The sequence below is a fragment of the Falco cherrug genome, chromosome 4 (genome assembly GCF_023634085.1).
Source record: "Falco cherrug isolate bFalChe1 chromosome 4, bFalChe1.pri, whole genome shotgun sequence".
Taxonomy (NCBI): Eukaryota; Metazoa; Chordata; class Aves; order Falconiformes; family Falconidae; genus Falco; species Falco cherrug.
Window position 1 is genome coordinate 55,671,108 of NC_073700.1, and position 17,571 is coordinate 55,688,678.

Below are 17,571 nucleotides of genomic sequence, written 5' to 3' on the forward strand. Positions count from 1 at the left end.
CAAGAAGCTCTCCTGCCAAGGCATTATGCTGTACAATGATTCATAATAAAAACTCATTGAAGTGCTGGTATAATTAGAGGGTCATAAATCCAATTATTTAATGGGAAAACACATGCACAAATCTATGTGTAGATCTACACACACGTAGCTATGTGTGCAGCTAAGCAGAAGACTATGGATTCTGCCACTTAAAGGAGGCATATGGGGAACCCACACACATAGGTCTTGCTGCTGAAGGAAGGGGAACTCCCATGTGCTATAAACAAGCTCCACTGCCATTAACGTACACAGCAAGAGCACCAAGATCAAGATTCACTTAGGAAATAAGGCAAATAAATCACTCTCAGGTAACAAGGAAGATAAAGATAACAGCTCCACCTGTGAGGGAGATGAAAGAGAACATGATGCAGTCCCAGCTAATAGAAGACATCTATGTATCTAGACAACTAAGAATGATGAAATGGAAAATGTGCAAAGGAGGATGTGCCTTAGCACATCAGGCAAATATGCAATTCTAAAGAATATCGTTTACCTCCAAACCCCAGCACGAACTCTGCTCTTAAAGGGAAATCATCGTGTGACCCTATGGGATCAGGGAACCTATGCAGGCTGTTTTGGAAAGAAAACGCGAAGAGCCAGCTACGGGGCCCTAGCAGCATGACAAAGTCAGCCCCAGCTGGGGCAGAGGAGGCACGGAGCCCAGGAGAGGGACGCCAGGCAGCCTGACGAACTGATCCAGTTCTGCCAGACTCCAACGCACAGCACCGCTGCGGGGAGGGGAGCGGGCAGCCCCTGTCACCCACCCCCTGCCGGCCCCTGCTCCGGGGCAGCGCAACACCCACCCCAGGGGAGGCACCTGCAGCCCCCGCTCCCCCGGGGACCAAGGCCGGCTCCCGGACCCCCGCCTACGGGCTGCCCGGCCGGAGCCCGCCGGGGCTGCGCGGCGCCCCCGAGCAGGGAGCGGGGAGGTGGCGAGCAGGCCCTGCGGGGCTGTGGGGAGACACTGCGTTCACTCCGCGAGGGGGGCACCCACCCGGAGCACGGCCCGCGCCAGCCGGCAGGGCTCGGGGGGGGGACACGGGGGGACACCTCCCCACAGACCCGAGCCGAGGCACCGGCCGGCCGCCGCGGGCCCGGAGCTCCGAGCGGGTCTGTCACGCACCCGTCCCCCTCAGAGAGATCCGCGCCCCGCAGGCGGGAGACCCCTCTTCAGGCGGGTCCTCCCCGGCGGGTGTCCCCCCTCAGCCGCCACCCGCCTCAGCGGGGACGCCCCTCAGCCGGGCCGAGGCGGGTTACCTGGTGCCGCACCGCCTGCCTGAGGGGCGCAAGCAGCGCCTCGGCTTGCGGACCGTCCATGGGGGTCGCGGCCGGGGGGGGCCGGGAGCGGAGCGGGGCGGCGGGCGGGCGGACGAGGCGGCGCAGGCGGTGCAGGAGGGCGGGCAGGGCGCTACGGGGCGGCAGCGGCATGGAGAGGCGCGGCGCGCCGCCCTACCCCCCCCCGCATGATGAAATCCCGCCTGGCGTAAAGCCGGCCCGCGCCCCGCCGCCGCACTTTCCGCACGGGCAGCGGCCGCCGCAGCGCCGCCGGCGCCCGCCCCGCCGCAGATTCGGCACGGCGCGGGGCGGGGCGGCACGGGGCGGCGGGCCGACAGGGGGCGCGCGGGAACGCCCCCGTCGCGCGCACATGGCCCCCGCTCCCACCCGGCCGCCGCGGCGCGAGGGGGGCGCTGCGCATGCGCGAGGTCAGGGCCCCGCCCCGCCCGTGGGGCGCGTGCGCGGGGTGGAGCACGGTATTGCGCACACCCACGCGCGCGCACGCGCACACGTACACAGGCACCCGGGGTGTCCGTGGGCCGTGCTTGGGTGTGCGTGGTGTGTGTGTGTGTGTGTGTGCCGGCTGCGCGTGGGTACTGGCTGTCCCACCGCACACGTGGGTAATACCTGCCGCCCCCCGGCTATGCGTGGGCAATTCCTGCACCCCCCCCCCCCGGCTGTGCGTGGGCAATTCCTGTGTCCCGGCCCGGCTGTGCGTGGGCAATTCCTGTGTGTGTCCCCCGGCTGTGCGTGGGCAGTGGCTATCCCACCCCAGGTGTCCGTGGGTAATACCTGCCGCCCCCCGGCTGTGCGTAGGCAGTGCCTGCCTACGTGGGTGTGTCCCCGGGTGTGCGTGGGCAGTGCCGGGCCCACGGGGCCACCTGCCCCCGCAGTGCAGCCGCCACCCCCGCCCGCTGTGCCCCGCCCCCGGGCCGTTCCCCTCCCCCACCCCACCCCCGCACCGGGGTCGGCGGTGTTTCCCGCCCCCCCCGGCGGGTGCCGTGCCGGGACAGGGGGACAGGGGCACAGGGGGACTGGGGGAGTGGGGCAGCTGCTCGTCCTGAATGCTCTTGCTTGTTCCCAATGCTTCACTGTTATGTTTATTTGGCTGCAAATTGCTGTTTCTGTTTCGCTGCCGTACCTTACTGGAAAGGGCTCTAGTGTGCGGTTAAATGCTGAGCTTTTCTCTGTTCCAGATTATTTCTTTTTTAATTCATTCAGTGCTGGTAAGAGCGTAAGGACTCTGCAGCCCTCCTGTAGCTCGTCACGGTGATCGAAGGTGTAAGGATAGATCGATCAAAGGTGTGAGGATAGCGGAACCATCCCCAAAAGCAAATTTGCAAGGGAATGGGGAGCAGGCACACCGCGACGGTGGTGGGAAGGTGGCAGGACCCAGTGAAACGGGAAACCCCAGTGACCAGAAGCTCGGTTTGCCAGTGCTGAACCGGGAGGACCAGGTAGCAGCACTTTTCCAAAATGCCTTTTTTTTTTTTTTTCCCCTCTTCCCAGAAGATTTCCTCCTGTCCTCAGCAGCCAAGCATGCTTGGTCCCCTGCAGCCCTTCATCAGGAGGATGGAGATGGGCGGGGCTGGTGCCTCCAGCCTTTTTCCCTGGATGAAATCCCACCTCGTGCACGCTGCTGGCCCCAGCAACGTCTCTCCTTGCAAAGGAAACATGTCCAGCACCCGTTCCCAGCACCATGGCCTGGTGGTACAGGACAACCTCAACACAAGGACCCAAAAGACCACCTCCGTGCCCATTCCCATCAGGCTGGGGGTGCAGCTCTCCCCCCGAAGGGCTTTGAAAAGCACCTGGCTGAGAGCACAAGACCGAGCCATAAGACCCGTCCTTGTGAGTAAATCCATCATGACACGTTAGATTGCCCGTGTTCCGGGCTTGCACGAGGATTGGACTGTACAGTCAACTTGAACTTTGAAAGTCATGTCATTTTTTTAGGTAAGCAGCAAAGCACTAAAAGAAGAAAAAAGGGCAGAAAAAGGAGGGTGGACATGTTTCCTGAGCAAGGCTGGGGGGGGGGCGCGGGTAGGGAGTGCACAAGGAAACCCTGACTGCCCCTTTTGCCATGGTACTGCTGAAGGCTGGCAGTGTGATTTAGGGGCCACTGACCCCAGGCCCGCTGCTGGGTCCTTGCTGGGTTGGGGCAGGAAGGGAGAAACATCAGGCAGCATTTTACACCAAACCATAGCTGCGAATGGGGGACTGCGGGCAAACTGGCCTCCCAGAACTGGGTCACACCCGGGGCTGGCTGGACCCCATCTGCAAGGCGATGTCATTGGGAAGAGCTGAGTATGTCTGGGAATCAACATGAAGCTAATACTGGAGCTAAAAATAAACCTTTATATCAGCATGGAGCTGCATGGAAAGGCTTCGGGCATCCACTGCTGATGGAGGGTCTGTGGGCTGGGGCACAGACACATAATGGGGTTCCCCATAATTTGGGGACAGACTTTTTAGCAGGGCCTGTAGCGATCGCACAAGGGGGAATGGCTTTACACTGAAAGAGGGGAGATTTAGGTTAGATATAAGGAAGGAATTCTTCCCTGTGAGGGCAGCGAGGCACCAGCACACGCTGCCCAGAGCAGCTGTGGGTGCCCCATCCCTGGCAGTGCCCAAGGCCAGGCTGGACGGGGCTGGGAGCAGCCTGGGCTGGTGGAAGGTGTCCCTGCCCATGGCAGGGAGGGTGGAACTAGATGTTTAAGCTCGTTAAGGTCCCTTCCAACTCAAACTATTCTATGATAACATGCCCGTACCATCTCCGCTGTTCTCTTGGGTCCTGGGGTGCTGCAGAAGTGCTCAGCCCTCTACCAGCACAGAGGATTGCTGCTGAACCCCACACCTCGTGCCGGTTTGCAAGGCGAGCTCAGCGGTGGCTTTCCTTTTGGCATCCACGTGGGTGGGTGAACCACCAGGCACCCCGGGCACACCATCACTGCTGGCTGACATCTCAGGGCTGTCCAGAGCCCAGCTTTTCCCCTCCTTGTACATCCGATTCTAGCTCTGTGCCTCTTTGCATTTGCTAAGCACCTTGAGGGGGCTGTTTGAGGATGCCCATGTTGGGTCTCTTCTCTGCAGCCCCCCTAAAAGCACCCCACGGGGCTGTGGGGCAGGACAGGATCATAGGGAGCACATTGCTCCATCTCTTCTGGGGTGGCCTTTGAAGAGCCTTTCCTTCCCTGGGCATGAGGTTATGCCGTGGGGATGAAATGGGACATGTCACCCCCGTGGCACAGGACAGCCCCAGCACAATGTATGTGTGTGTGTGTGGAGATTTATTGCCTGAAGGAATTTGCAGGAAGAGGCAGAGGAAGAGGGGGCTCAGGCACACGCCCTCTTCAGCTTGCAGACCTTCGGGTGCAGAAACAGAGGGGTGTCAGCACCCCTGAAAGGTCCGAGGGGTGTTAAGGAGATACGAGGTCACCGAAGGAGAACATAAACGTGGCATTGTCCCCCCTGCTCCCCTGCTCTGAGTCCCCATCGGGGCCACAGCAGGGTGGGAGCTGTGAGGCCACAAAATGGGAGGCAGGGGGAAGGCTGGAGAAGATGGGAAGGGATGGAGAGGAGGGGAAAGCCCGGCTGTGGCCACAGGGGGTTTCTTTGGAGGGAGGGAAAGGAGGAAAAAATCCTCCACAGAGGTGTAAGGAGGGGGAAAGGAGGTGTAAGGATGGGGGGGGGGGGGGGGGGGGGGGGAGGGGAGAAGGCATAAAAGGAGGGGAAAGGGGGTAGAAAAGAAGGGGGAAGGCAGGTATAAATGGAGGGGGGAAAGGGGTATAAGAGAAGGGGGAAAGGTGTAAGTGTGTGTGTGTGGGGGAGAGGAGGCATAAAAGGAGGGGGAAAGGAGGTGTAAGGAGGGGGCGTGAAGGAAATTACACACAGGCAGGAGTACATGGCTCCTTGCTTCAGCCTGGCTCGTCAGCTCGCAAATACATTTCTGCTCCACCGCACTTACGTCTCGGTGCATTTTCCTGGCAGAGGCACAAGACCCCGCTAGCAGAAACCCCTCCGACACCCCACCACCCCCCCCTCCAGAACAGAAACCGATCCCCCTGCGTGCACAGGGATGGAGGCGGGGGCGGGGGGGTGTCGGCAGGGCCCGGGCTTTGCTTTGGGGTGTTTTTCCGCGCCGGGGCTGCGTGGGTGGCAGGCGGCGCGGCCGGTGCCGCTAGATGGCAGGCGGGCCCTCGCCCCGCCGCGCCGCCCGCCCCGCCGCGGGCCCCGCTCCCCCCGGCCGGCCCGCTGCCTCCCCCCGGCCGGCCCGCTGCCTCCCCCCGGCCGGCCCGCTGCCTCCCCCCGGCCGGCCCGCTGCGCGGGGGGCTGCGCCGGTGGCCGCGCCGGGGCGCCGTGCGCAGCCGAGGGGCGCCCAGCCCCAGCGAGAGGGGCCTTCGCCATGCGGCGCCACGGCGGGGACGGGCCTGACGCCTCTGGGCTGCCTTTCCTCGGGACAAAATCCTCCCTTTTCCTTCCCGCCCGCCCCCGCTTTTGGTTTCTTTCTGTTTTATTTTTTTTTTCCTTTCTTTCTTCCCCTCTCCAAAAGGCCGCCTGCTTTTCCCCAGCTCCTTTCAAACATCCAGTTAGCAAAATCAGACGGATGCATCCCTCCCAACACAAGCTGAGCCGCAGCGATGTGCATACGCGGTTCAAGATGATTTCCCAGCACCCGGGGATTTTTTGGCTGGCGGTAAACTAAGCAGGGCCTAAGGCAGGCATGTAAATTACTTGACCTGGCTTTCCTCTATAGGGCTGTGGGTTTTTAGCCTTTAAAACGGGGTGGCTGCATCCAGCCTGCTCCTAGGGTAGCAGCCCCCAGCTTCTGGTTACCCCCGAGCTGTGTTTGGGGGCTGTCTAGGGAGAGAAATAGCTGGCCGCATGCAAACCCATGGCACAGAGCATGCAAACAGCCATGGGATAAATCTGTCCCCAGGCCCTCTTTTCATCTCTGGGCATAAAGTTAGCTGCAACAACCATCTCTGCCCCTTTCAGTGCATCCCTCCACCTACGAACCAAAGTGTGATGCTGCTGCTCTGCGCCTGGACCCCAGGGTGCTGGCTGCAGGGAAGGATGCTCTGGGGGTGCATCTGCGTTGTGGAGCTTCCATGTGCTTTACCTTCATCACCCCTATCCTGGATACAAAGAATTGGACTGACTGGTGGGGGGGCAGACAAACTAGATGTTACTGAAACTCACCCCCTCCTGGGACAGAGCTTTTTTTAGACTGAAATAGGAAGCGCAAACCTCACCCTGAACTTCCTCTAGGGTTTGGTTCTTCCTAGAGGTTTCTTCTTGCTGGAAATTTCTTTACTGTACCTCTGGCCCTGATCCAGCCACATGCTTAAGCACAGGCTTCACTTCAAACCACCTAGCCCCCTGCACACTCCTACAAGTGCCTTCTCGGACAGGTCCCCTTGTCCCACCTTGCCTTGGGAAAGCTCGTGCCTCTCCGTGCTCCTGCTGTGAGGTGATGGCTCTCCTCCTCTCGCTGCCGGCAGCAGGAGACAGGAGCGCCAGCTTGCTTTGCTGTGCACTGGCCACAAAACTAGCCCCATACTGACACAGGGAGAGAGTTATCGAATCTATGGTGTATGCCATGAGGGCATGTGAATGCTGCACACGAAGGTCTGGAGTCCCCAAGCATGAGCACCTGCAGCCCTGAAAGCTAACATCTACAGCTCAGTCCATCCTTATCCCCTCCGCTCTTCACACCAGGGGATGGTCAGTTAATGCTTAAATTGCCAAGAGTGCCTGTGAATATTTGGTACTGGTAGAGATGGCCAAGCAAAAATCTTGGTTGCTGCCACCGACAGGGACTCCAAAACTTGCCCCCATGTCAATGATGTGCCCCAACACCCATTCTCCGGGGACTGGGACCACCAGTTCATTGTGGCACAGGCCACCAAAAAGGTCTGATCCATTTGGTGACACCCACCTGATGACTTGGATCCAGGCTGTCTCCCAGGTTTGGCTGTGCAAGACCTCTTGATAGAAATTCAGGTTGGTTTCCCGACCCTTCCACGGCTGTGAATTTAAATTCTGCAAACCCTAATGCAAGGAATTGAAACGCATATTGATTAAGGGCCTTTTATAGATGCTTTACAGAGCATATTAAAAATTATTTAAAACTTGCATTCCAGTATTAATGACTCTTGTCTCTGGCACTTCGCAGTGATTCAGTTTTGACTTCTCCTTAATCATAGAATATCTCAAATTGGAAAGGACCCATAAGGATCATCAAGTGAAACGCTTTAGTTAGGACAAATTCCTTCAGGCAGAGAAGATGAAGTGCCCCTTCAGGTGTGTGCCATGGAGGGGCTTTTGACCTCTTCCCAAATTGCAAAGTGGCTGTGACACTCATGGAGAGAACTCTGTGCCCCTCAAGTAGGTGCATGTGGGTTGTCCTCCAAGGAGCCGTTTCTTTGGACTTACCCCTGGGTGCTGCTGATTTCAGTGCAGGGGGCTGCAGAACAAGGGGTTTGCTGCTCCAGCACTCAAGGCAATCACATGGGAAAGATTGATACCCTCCCTCAGCAAGGCAGTAACTGCACCTGTGTGTAGCACTCAGAAAGCAGTGACACCTCAGAGCTGGTGATGCCCCTACATCCCGCTTCTGACAGCACCTGTGCGTATACATGAGCCGAACAAATCTGAGCCAGTTATTACTGTCGCCAGGTTGAACACCTCATGCCTCAGTCATTTTCTCTTCTGCCTCTGATCCCAGGTGGCTTGTTCCTACCCTTGAAGCTCAGGTCTGAAAGGGCACCTCGACTTGAAAACATCCCCTGGAGAGGATGTGGCATTTTGTAGAAGGAGCAGCAACAAATGGCACCTTGGGGCTGCCAGGATGAATATGGCTCAGCTCGGTGGAGACAGCAGCTTATTTAATTTTAGCTGGCTCCATGGTGGCTGACATAGGACACAGGGGTCTGCATTGTGGTTTGGTGTAGAAGACCAAGATTTTGCATGTTACAGATAATTATTTCAGTGTTCTTGTCCTGTGGCTGGAACCTTCACCGTGGCATGGCAGAGGGGTTGTCTTTGTATTCCCTTTGCCTCCAAGGAGAGACAAACCCACAATAAACGCATGGGTGGTGCGATGTCGGATCCAGAGCTCAGCCCACCTGGGGCTGATGCCTACATGGAAAGCTTGTCCTCGCTCCCACTGTTCTGTGAACAGAGAGACAACAGCATCTGTGAATCAGCCTCCTCTCCTGAGCTCTTAAAGGAAATCAATATTTTTCAGCCAGTCTCTGGTGGGACAGGCCTGCACCCCATACATGGGGCTGGAGCTGGGGGGATTTCAAGTCCACAGGGATCTCCAGGCCATATGGTGTCAGAGCAGTATAGGAGAGTCACAGGGGACCTCTGACCAAGAGAGCTAAAGATCAGTAACTGACACAACCCGTTATGGTTCTGGTTTGAAAAACCCTTACTCCATCTGCTGATTGCATGCTAAATGATAATTTGATTTTTTATATGTAAAACATGAACCAGCTGGGATCCAAAGTGCTTCTCTCCACCACAAGTGGCTTTCCTATAGGACTCACTAAAGCCACCAGTCACCAGACACTTCCCCAGGGACTGAGTTCTTCATCAGGCCATCACATGTGCAATACAGCACTGCTTCATGTGTACTCCCCGAGAGGAGCCACAACCACCAGCACAATTCGGGTGGTGAATGACCATTACACCATAGAAGGATGTAAAGAGAAAATATATTGCCAGATGCTTCTATTATTTTTTTTTTCTTAAATACTCATTTTGATCCTTCTCTGGTTTTAGCTTCCTGGTGACTTCTTTTCCTCACCCATCACAAAGAAAGCCCCTCATGTTGTCAACTAAAAATCAATTTCTTGACAATAGCTGGGATGAGCACCCACCTTAACTGTCTTGCTCCTTACAGGCACACTCCTGGGATGATGCAAACCCATTGCTCCCTAAATGGACCCAGCCTGATCTAACAGAGAAGCTCCTCACAGGGTAGCATGGAACCCCTGAATGTGAAGATAAGCTCTTTAGATTCTGCCAGAAATAAGCAGTGTTTTAGTTTCACATCCAAAGAAGGTCCATGCCTCTGTTCCTTCCAAGTGGTAAAAAGACTGCTCCATATCTGATTGTGCCATTGTGGCATTTTACAGGGCAATTGAATCAGGCTGTGTTTCCAGTGCTTTTTGTTGTTGTTGATGATTTTACCTTGTGAGGTACACAGGAATGGGCTTGACTCTCTAGGTCAAATGCTTGGCTGGAAACTGTGGGGTTCATCAGACCGCAAAGCAAGTGTTTGCCCCTGCGATGTCAAGGAGTTAAAAATCTTAAGTTAAAGCTCCAAAACTCAAGCTGAGGCATCCTCCAGACACAATGTCCACATATTGGCCCAATTCTCTCAGATTTTTAACCAACAGCAAGACCTATAAACTTCAAGGGTAGGCAAGAGTGCATTCACATATGTCTTGACTACTATGTTAAGGAGCAATGTGTGGTGATGTAGTTGGAGTGTATGAAAAGGACCTTGCCAAAGACTGCCCAGACTTTCCAAATTGCACTGCTTTGTGCACATGGGTAGATCTGAACATAGCCCTCATGAAAGAGCCCATCAAATAACTAAACACATCCTACGCTTTTCTCTCCCCAGGCTCCAGTGCTTACAGATGACAATGGCATTACTGCGGGGCTTCCAGCGGGTAGTAAGTTATGATTAAAAATTATGGTTATTTATAACAAATGGAGCATTCAAATGGAAAAGTCTGAGTTACTCCTCGAATCGTGCCCTAGGGTGGCTGTGTGCTTGGGGACACCCTCCCCTCGCTGTTGTACCACAACAGTGCACATCTTCTTCCAAAGGGACTTCAAAATGCAGTGACTTCAGTTTGCTTTTGCTTGGAGTCAAAGAGTTTTGTTGTTCAAGGAGAAAGCAAGACTCTAGCCTCTTTCTTCCCACCCCTTTTTGTTTTTATGAAGCTAGTGTTCGGAGTTGCTTTTCTACACATAAAATGAGGATGCTCTGCAGAGATGGTAGATGTTATGTCCTGGCAGTCAGTGCCCTCATGCCTCTCCCATCTCAGAAACACATACCCACAGGCCAGGATGCTGCTTTCCTTATCCCTCAGGTGCTCGGCAGCAGAAGGCGGTAGGCAGGATGGAAATGACCTGCAGGTGAAGGACCAGCTGGAGAATGCCATGCCTAAAGGTGAAGAATGGCCACACAACACGTGACGGCTTCAGCCTAGTCATTCTGAGATACTTCTTTTCAAAGTCTGCTGAAAGTTTCCCAAGTGGAGATACAGCAGCATTGCTATACTACTAGGCTTCTTCAGAACTGAGACCTATGTGCAGATCCATGTTTGCTGAAGGATCTCACCTTCCCAACAACCCACGTGAAAGTACTCAACCCAGACACTCCTCAGCACTTAGGGCAATTCAGAAGCCAGAAGTGAAATGTTGTAGCTTGAACTCATCTTTAATTATCTGGAATTTGTTCACACTAAAATCAGAGTGAAATGTCCTACCAGCACAGCCCATAATTCACGACTGTTGATTTCTCTCCTAGGCTACAGTGACATCAGTATATAACAAAAGACTGGATCCTGTCAAAGAAATCAAGGAGGAGATATCAGAAGTATTGAGCAAATGCTCTCCAAGGGGCATGAAAACTATTCCAGCCTGCCATCACCCTGCAAGAAGAGTCAAAGCACATGAGATTTAACTCATCAAAAATGTGAGTTTAATGCAGATTTGTGTTCATATATTGTAGCATCTGCAGTTTCCAACGAGTGTGACCACATCCTCCATGAATTCAGCAAGCCCTTAAAAGTGAACCACAGAGGAAACACAGAAATTATTGATTTAGGCAGAAAGAAAAGCTTTTGTTTTCTGTTATTTTACAGAATGCCATTCTGACACAACCCTGCTTCTTCTGGGATCTGTGCTATGTAAGCAGATCCTTGTTGTCCCAAAGGATATATCCCAGTCTCCCATCTTTAAGACACGTTCCACTCTCCTGCCTTTAAGACAAGGTAACAATACTTTCCTGACCCACCAGAACAGAGAGGGAAAATTAATAAATGTCTGTGTTATTGCACTGCTAGAGCATCTGAATATTGTGGCAGAATAAGGAAACTGGATCTCACCTGTTTTTTTCTCTTCAAGCTAGTGACAGACCATGTCAGGGCATCTTCTTTGATTTTCCATCTCTCAGCCTCCAACAGCACCTGTCAGCAGCCCATCTGTTGGAGAGAAAACCCATTTGGCTCCACTCGGGAGTTATTTAAGGAAAGGGGCCATATATGCTTGCATCATTCAGGAGTCTGAGCCCCATGGGAAATCCTCCAGTTTTGTTTCTTAGCTCCCACCATAGAGAGGTAAATCACTGAGACCAAACTGGAGCATTACCTGGTGGTACAGAGCTGGTGGGATATAGATCTGTTCCCATGATCCCATGGCCATGCTTTTTCTGCCAAATTCAGAGCATGTCCTGCAGTGTTCATAGCCACCGGCAGCCTGTCCCTTCCGTCAGCCATGGCAGCCAGCAGGGCCACGTTCCCTGGCACACCAGGACATGCTGGAGAGGTTTGTGGAGGGCATAGCTTTGCATATAGGCTGATGTTCCTGAGTCACTACCTTAGCAAAAACCTACCTACCACAGAAAAAGCAACGAGACAGGATGCCATTGCATTGCCAGGGCATGGCACAGCGCTGTTTCCACAGCTCCACTTCCCAGATGCCATCTTCAGCAGTGCCATATGGGAACAGTGACCCCAGAAGTGACCTTTCCCCATGAGGCAGCGTGGTGGAGATAAACACCGCGTCTTTGTGCTGGGGCTGGCTATCATGAATGGCAGATGGTGCAAGAGGAAGCATAGCCGGCAGGATCAGCCAGCATTTTTCCTAGATGATGATGAATCAAAGCCAGCAAGCTGCTGGCTCCTGCCTTGCATGGTGTCCAGTCCAGGAGAATGGAGAGGACTGGTGGCAGAGGGTTGGGCCACGAATGTGGGAAGATCTCTGGAGGAGGGAGGGCGTTGAAAGCAGTAAAGTGAAGCCTGGGGAGACATGCTGAACTCACTCTGGACTGGGTGGGACAGAAAAGCAAAACATGAATCAGCTACTGAGCACTGAAACGAGGCGAATTTTGGTCATTTGGAGTGGGCTGCCACTGGCTCGCCTTGTTGCCAGTCAGTTCAACACAAGCTGGACAGGATATGCCTGGCAAAGAGCCTGCTGAAGTGGATTAAATCACCATGCTGTTGCTGCATGAAATCCTTTCTATACCCTTTTCTGAAGTAGCTTGTGCAGCGGTACAGTAGCACCCCTGAGCATCTCCCAGACATCTTCTCATTCCCCCGGGTAGCTGCAGGACAGCCATGGAGTGTGCGCTTGGTTAGCGTAAAGGGAGATGGCCCATGTGTGTTGCTCCTGTAGTGGGATCTTTTCTGTTTTGCCCTGCAGGGTGTAAGAGCAAGAAGGACTGGAGGAATGAGCCATAGCCAAGGAGAACCAAAACCACTAAGGGCTTCTGTGGCTCTCACTGCTCCATGGGAACCAGGAAGGATAAATCATGAGGCGTGACAATCTACTTGCTCATGGAACTGTGGGATACATGATGCCCCTGAATAAAGCGCTGTTCCAGGGAATTCCTGGCCATACTCTGGAGAAACATACCTAGCTTAAGACAGTGCTCAAGAGACCTCTCTGTGGCAGGACAGGGCACCCAACTGGTGCCAGCACTCTCAGTGTCCTTGGCCTTCAGAGAGATCAACCATGACGTTGCTTCTCCAAGCCTCTAGGTCTACCCTGGAGGACATGGGTAGAGGTGGAGCAGCAGCCCCATGTTCCTAGCCTCTACCAGTGACCAGTGGAGAGGTGGCCAGGAGGGACATCTAGCTGAATCCACACAGGCCAGGTAGCTCTGCCTGTCTCCTAATGGGAACCTGGAGAACACCAAGGAACAGGATCTCCCAGCACATCCTGTCCTATTGTTCCACAGGGGCTGGCCTGTACCTCACTCAGACTTACCAGCTCTGCCTCATTTTTCTTTGTGTGGGTGAGTTGACTTGCTCAAGAGTCCAAGTGTGTGTGGGGTGTTCTTCCAGTGAGTTGCATAGGAAGGATTACAGGCAAGGGCAGTCCCGTCCTGAACACGAGCAGAGAGCTTTACCATGGCTGGTGGTTACAAAAAATGGGGGAAATATGGCAGTAGCTCAGGAAAGGTTGGGTGAGTATCCAGCAGAAAAGGGCAAAGCCAAGGCAGTTTGCAAAGAATGACGGAGTCATCCAGAGATTTGGAGTACAGAGAGCAGAAAGATAGGTGGAGGGCTTGGGGGAGATGAGTCTGGGCTATCTGCAGGATGTCCCAGCAGGGAGATCTTATGGCAGAAAATCTTTCAAACAATACAAAATTTTTAGAAACCGTAAAACAGAGTCGCTTTATACTGGGTTAAAGATCCATTTCTTGTGGCCCTAGTGTTTAGATCGGGCCCTAAAACTCAAACCTCTGCACTGTTTGATGAAGATGTCTTTGAGGATATCATGTATATTCTACAGCATAATTGTTCTAAAATATGTTTTCCTCGTCCTTCTGGTGCCAGCACCAGAGTCAGACCTCCTAGGTTTTGTAACTTGCTTGTTTACACTGCTCCAAGTGAGATCAGAGTCAGGCCCCTGGATATGGTGGTGCCTTTCACCACATTCTTCCTTTAGTCTTTTTTTCTGCCTTTTCCGTGCCATCCCTGACAGGGGAACCACTGTTCTTTCCGTGCTCCTTGTTTCTGTTTGAAGCAGTCATAGAAAAAGTGACAATTAGGAAATAAAGAACCTACAGTATCTGCTTTGGCAGGGACAGCACATCCCACTGCTGAGCATGCCGAGTCAAACCAGCAACTGCCTGCCTGGGTCAGATGGAAATATTACTGCCTGATATTCATGGATCTGCCCGAGAGAGCATGGTGCACGGCCACACTGCAGAACGAGGGATAGCACCGCGTTAAAGTCAAGCAATATGCATTTACAGTAGTCCTGTGAGGAGCAGGGAGTTGAACTCAGTGACCCTTATGTGTCCCTTCCAACTTGAGATATTCTATGATTCTGTGATTTCAGGACGCTCAATTGCAATTCGGAAAATAATGCTGATTAGAAGCAAATGGCAAGGACAGATAACTTATTACGTGGGAGATCAAGTAACCATTTGGGGCAGGGTAACAGATACAAACCCGCCTTCCCAGAGTTTTGTTCTCTGTCAAAATGATTAAAGGTTGCTAAGCAGTGTCAGTGTATTTCCTCCAAATTGAAGGAGCGTAACAAAAGCGAATGAGTTCACTGCAGTTGAACCGAACTTATATCAAGCCTACATATTTATAATCATCGCTAATGGTGATTTCTGTTCCATCAAGCATGCCAAACACCTGAAAGATACTAATAAAAGCCAAGATCCTTTCTTCCTGTCATTCATAGTGCAGAAGTCTTCTGGATCAGGCAAGATGGAACTGCAACCCCTTCTCCAGGTCATGTCTGGTCCTGGTTCAGTGTCCAGGGCTGTTGCTAAATGCTGCCTCAAGCCCTCTTTTCCTTCTCTTCCAAGTCCAGGGAAGATGAAACCCAGTCTCAAACTGGGTGATAGAAACCCCGCAGTGATAGAAAACTTCATCAAAGCACAACTTTATTAAGGGGAAGGCAGGCAAAGAGAGCAGGGAGAAAGAGAAGATACCATCCCAAACCATGAAACAAGCCTTATTTTCCCAAGGAATCCATGCAATAGCCTTTCCCTCCTCATTATTACGAGGAAGCAACCAGCCCCTTCCTGTCAACACATCACCTTCACATTTTGTGGGACCTCCACCCTCTTGGCCAGGGCAGGGTGCTGGGTCTGAAGGTCCCCCCAGAGCTGCTGCTCTGTCCTCCTGTCCCTGCTGGTCACCTCTCTCACCTCCACAGGACACTCTCTGATGCCTCTGTAGGACCACAAGCCTAGAGAGGACCCCAAAACCAGAATTTGCCACAAAGGGGGAAATTTCCCAAAGAGGCTTTTGGGACTATGGCAAAGTGACCGGTGAAGTCTGGAACTGCACATGGAAGTGACATGACAAACAGGGGTAGTACGTGATGGAGGATAAGAGATGAGAACCTGAAATTGTCCCCTGTCATGCCTCAGAGGGACACAAAAAGAAGTCTGCAGTGCACAGCAGAAGCCTACCAGAAGCACAGGGATCACCAACACCGGCTGGAGGCTCACCAGTCCCCTCCAGGTGAGGACTAGCTGGCAGCGGAGATGCTGAGTAGCGTGGGGCTGGTGCGCGCTCCTCTGCTGCAGCCAGCTCCATGCAGTTCATCTCTCCAGATTTCCTAGTATTTGTTCTCATGTTCTGGGAAGAGGAGAGAGCTGCAAGAGGCCCATCTCACAGGGATGTTTAGAGAAAGGAAAGTCCATTGTGTGAAAGAATTTGGTATTTCAGGGTTTGTTTTCCTTCTGACAGAACAAAACACCACCATGTCAAAACCCTCCATAAGGCCAAACAGAACAAAAAAACCCCCACCCCCAAACGACAAACAGTGTCGTTCAGTTTGGACACGGTCTGCAGAAGTGTTTCTCTTTGCTTTTTGGCTTTTTGAGCTCAGGATACCTACTACTGCAACGAGTACAGGAAAAGAAAGAAAAAAAAAAAAAAAAGAAAGAAAGAAAAAAGGAAAACAAAATCCATGCCAGAGCAGAGCCTTTCCCTGCGCCAGGATCTGACACTGCCTCGGTGGGTTTTCTGTGCCATGGCACCAGGATCAAAGTGGCTCCCCTTTTTCTGCCCTAGGTGGGAAGCAGAGCTGCAAAGGAGTCTTAAGTGGGAAAACCAGGGAGCAAGCACTGCAGCAGCCCTGCAAGACATCAGGAGAGTTCTTTTGCACCAGCTTCCCTCAAGCAGAAGGCCTCCTGCAAAGCAGTCAAGGAATTTTGGAAAGGTTGGACATAGGGGTTGGATCCCAGCAACAAAACTGGGGGGAAGTCACTGATCCAAGCAGTGTTTTGGGTCAGACCCTGCAAATGTCTTCCATATCAAGAGCCCCTAGCCCAGCTTTCCCAGCCTCCCTGATGGCCCTGGATGGGCTCGTGCCTCTCCTCACGCTTCCAGCCCCTGGGACAGTGACATTTTGTGGGTACGGGTGCTCGGATGAGTTTCTCCCGTGGGGCAATCCAGGGTGTCGATGCCTTCAGCAGCGGCAGAGAGCAGCTCACCACCACCTCTCTCCGCCAGCGTTTTCCGAGTGCTTGGCATGGCGCCCAGCCGCCTTTCACTGCTGCCTTTTCATTCGCGTTAATTCACTGCATTTCCTTTCTTACTCCTTGCGAGGAACAGAGGGAGAGCTTGTTCCAGCAGACGGGCCCCATCCGCTCCACCCGGCTCTGCTGGAGCAAGGGCTGGAAAAGAGGGATGGAGGCGAAGGGGTATCTCCCACCCCTCCAGGGCCCCGCGTGCCGCCTGCATGCTGCTTCCCAGCAAATACGGTAAGCGTTCAGCCTAAAAATGTAAGTCTGATCTCATGACACAGGGTGGCCCTGCATTCCTCACCTCTGACATAACCCACTGGGAGTGTGCTCCGCAGAAAAACACAAACAAGATGTACTCGCGGGCTGGCGGTGGGGGCCAGGCGGCTGGCAGATGTGCTGCAGAGCCCCTGCGCAGCCCCCCGGGTGCCACAGCCCTGCTCCAGCACAGCCTGTCCCCTCCCAGGGAGGGCAAAACCACAGCCCTTGCTGCGAGGACAGGGCCGCCCGTTGCCTCTTGCAGCGGATGATGCTCGCTGTGCGCCCCAGCCTCCCCCAGCCCCACACCCCAGGGAAGAGGGCGGTGGGAAGGTAACTTGCTGTGGTTCGGTATCATCCAGGGAGGCAGCTGAGCTCCCCTGGGATTTTGCTGGGCGAATGCCTGAGGGCGTTTTTAAGGACTTTGCTTGTGCAGTCGATCGGTGGTTGTTATTTTTTGCCCTGTTTTTGTTTCTTTCTGCATCTGAGTCTCTGTGGGACAGGCTTTGCTCTGAGTCTGCCATGGCTGTGGCTGGTGCAACTGCTCCAGTACCAACCTTCCATCCCCATTAGCCTCCCACTCTTACCAGCAGCTCCATAGCAGTGCCAGTGGCCGCATTTGCTCTGGGTATATCATGCCCAGGTGCAAGCTGCTCCCCACTGAGCTTGGCACCCAAAGCCCTGGGCATCACGGGGCGGTGATTCCTCCCTGTACCCGGACAGGGCACTGGGATTAAATGGTTTGC

At 53.8% G+C, this 17,571-nt stretch overlaps 1 protein-coding gene across 1 annotated transcript in view; it reads right to left on the bottom strand.

The window, feature by feature from the left end:
- GARS1 (glycyl-tRNA synthetase 1) overlaps positions 1-1,571 on the bottom strand; it is a 29,086-nt gene extending 27,515 nt beyond the window's left edge. Inside the window, exon 1 of the mRNA XM_055708773.1 lies at positions 1,297-1,571. Coding sequence (XP_055564748.1) covers positions 1,297-1,467 — 171 coding nt within the window. The 5' untranslated portion in view covers positions 1,468-1,571. The remainder of the gene's footprint in view (positions 1-1,296) is intronic.
- Between the last annotated feature and the right edge of the window lie 16,000 nt (positions 1,572-17,571).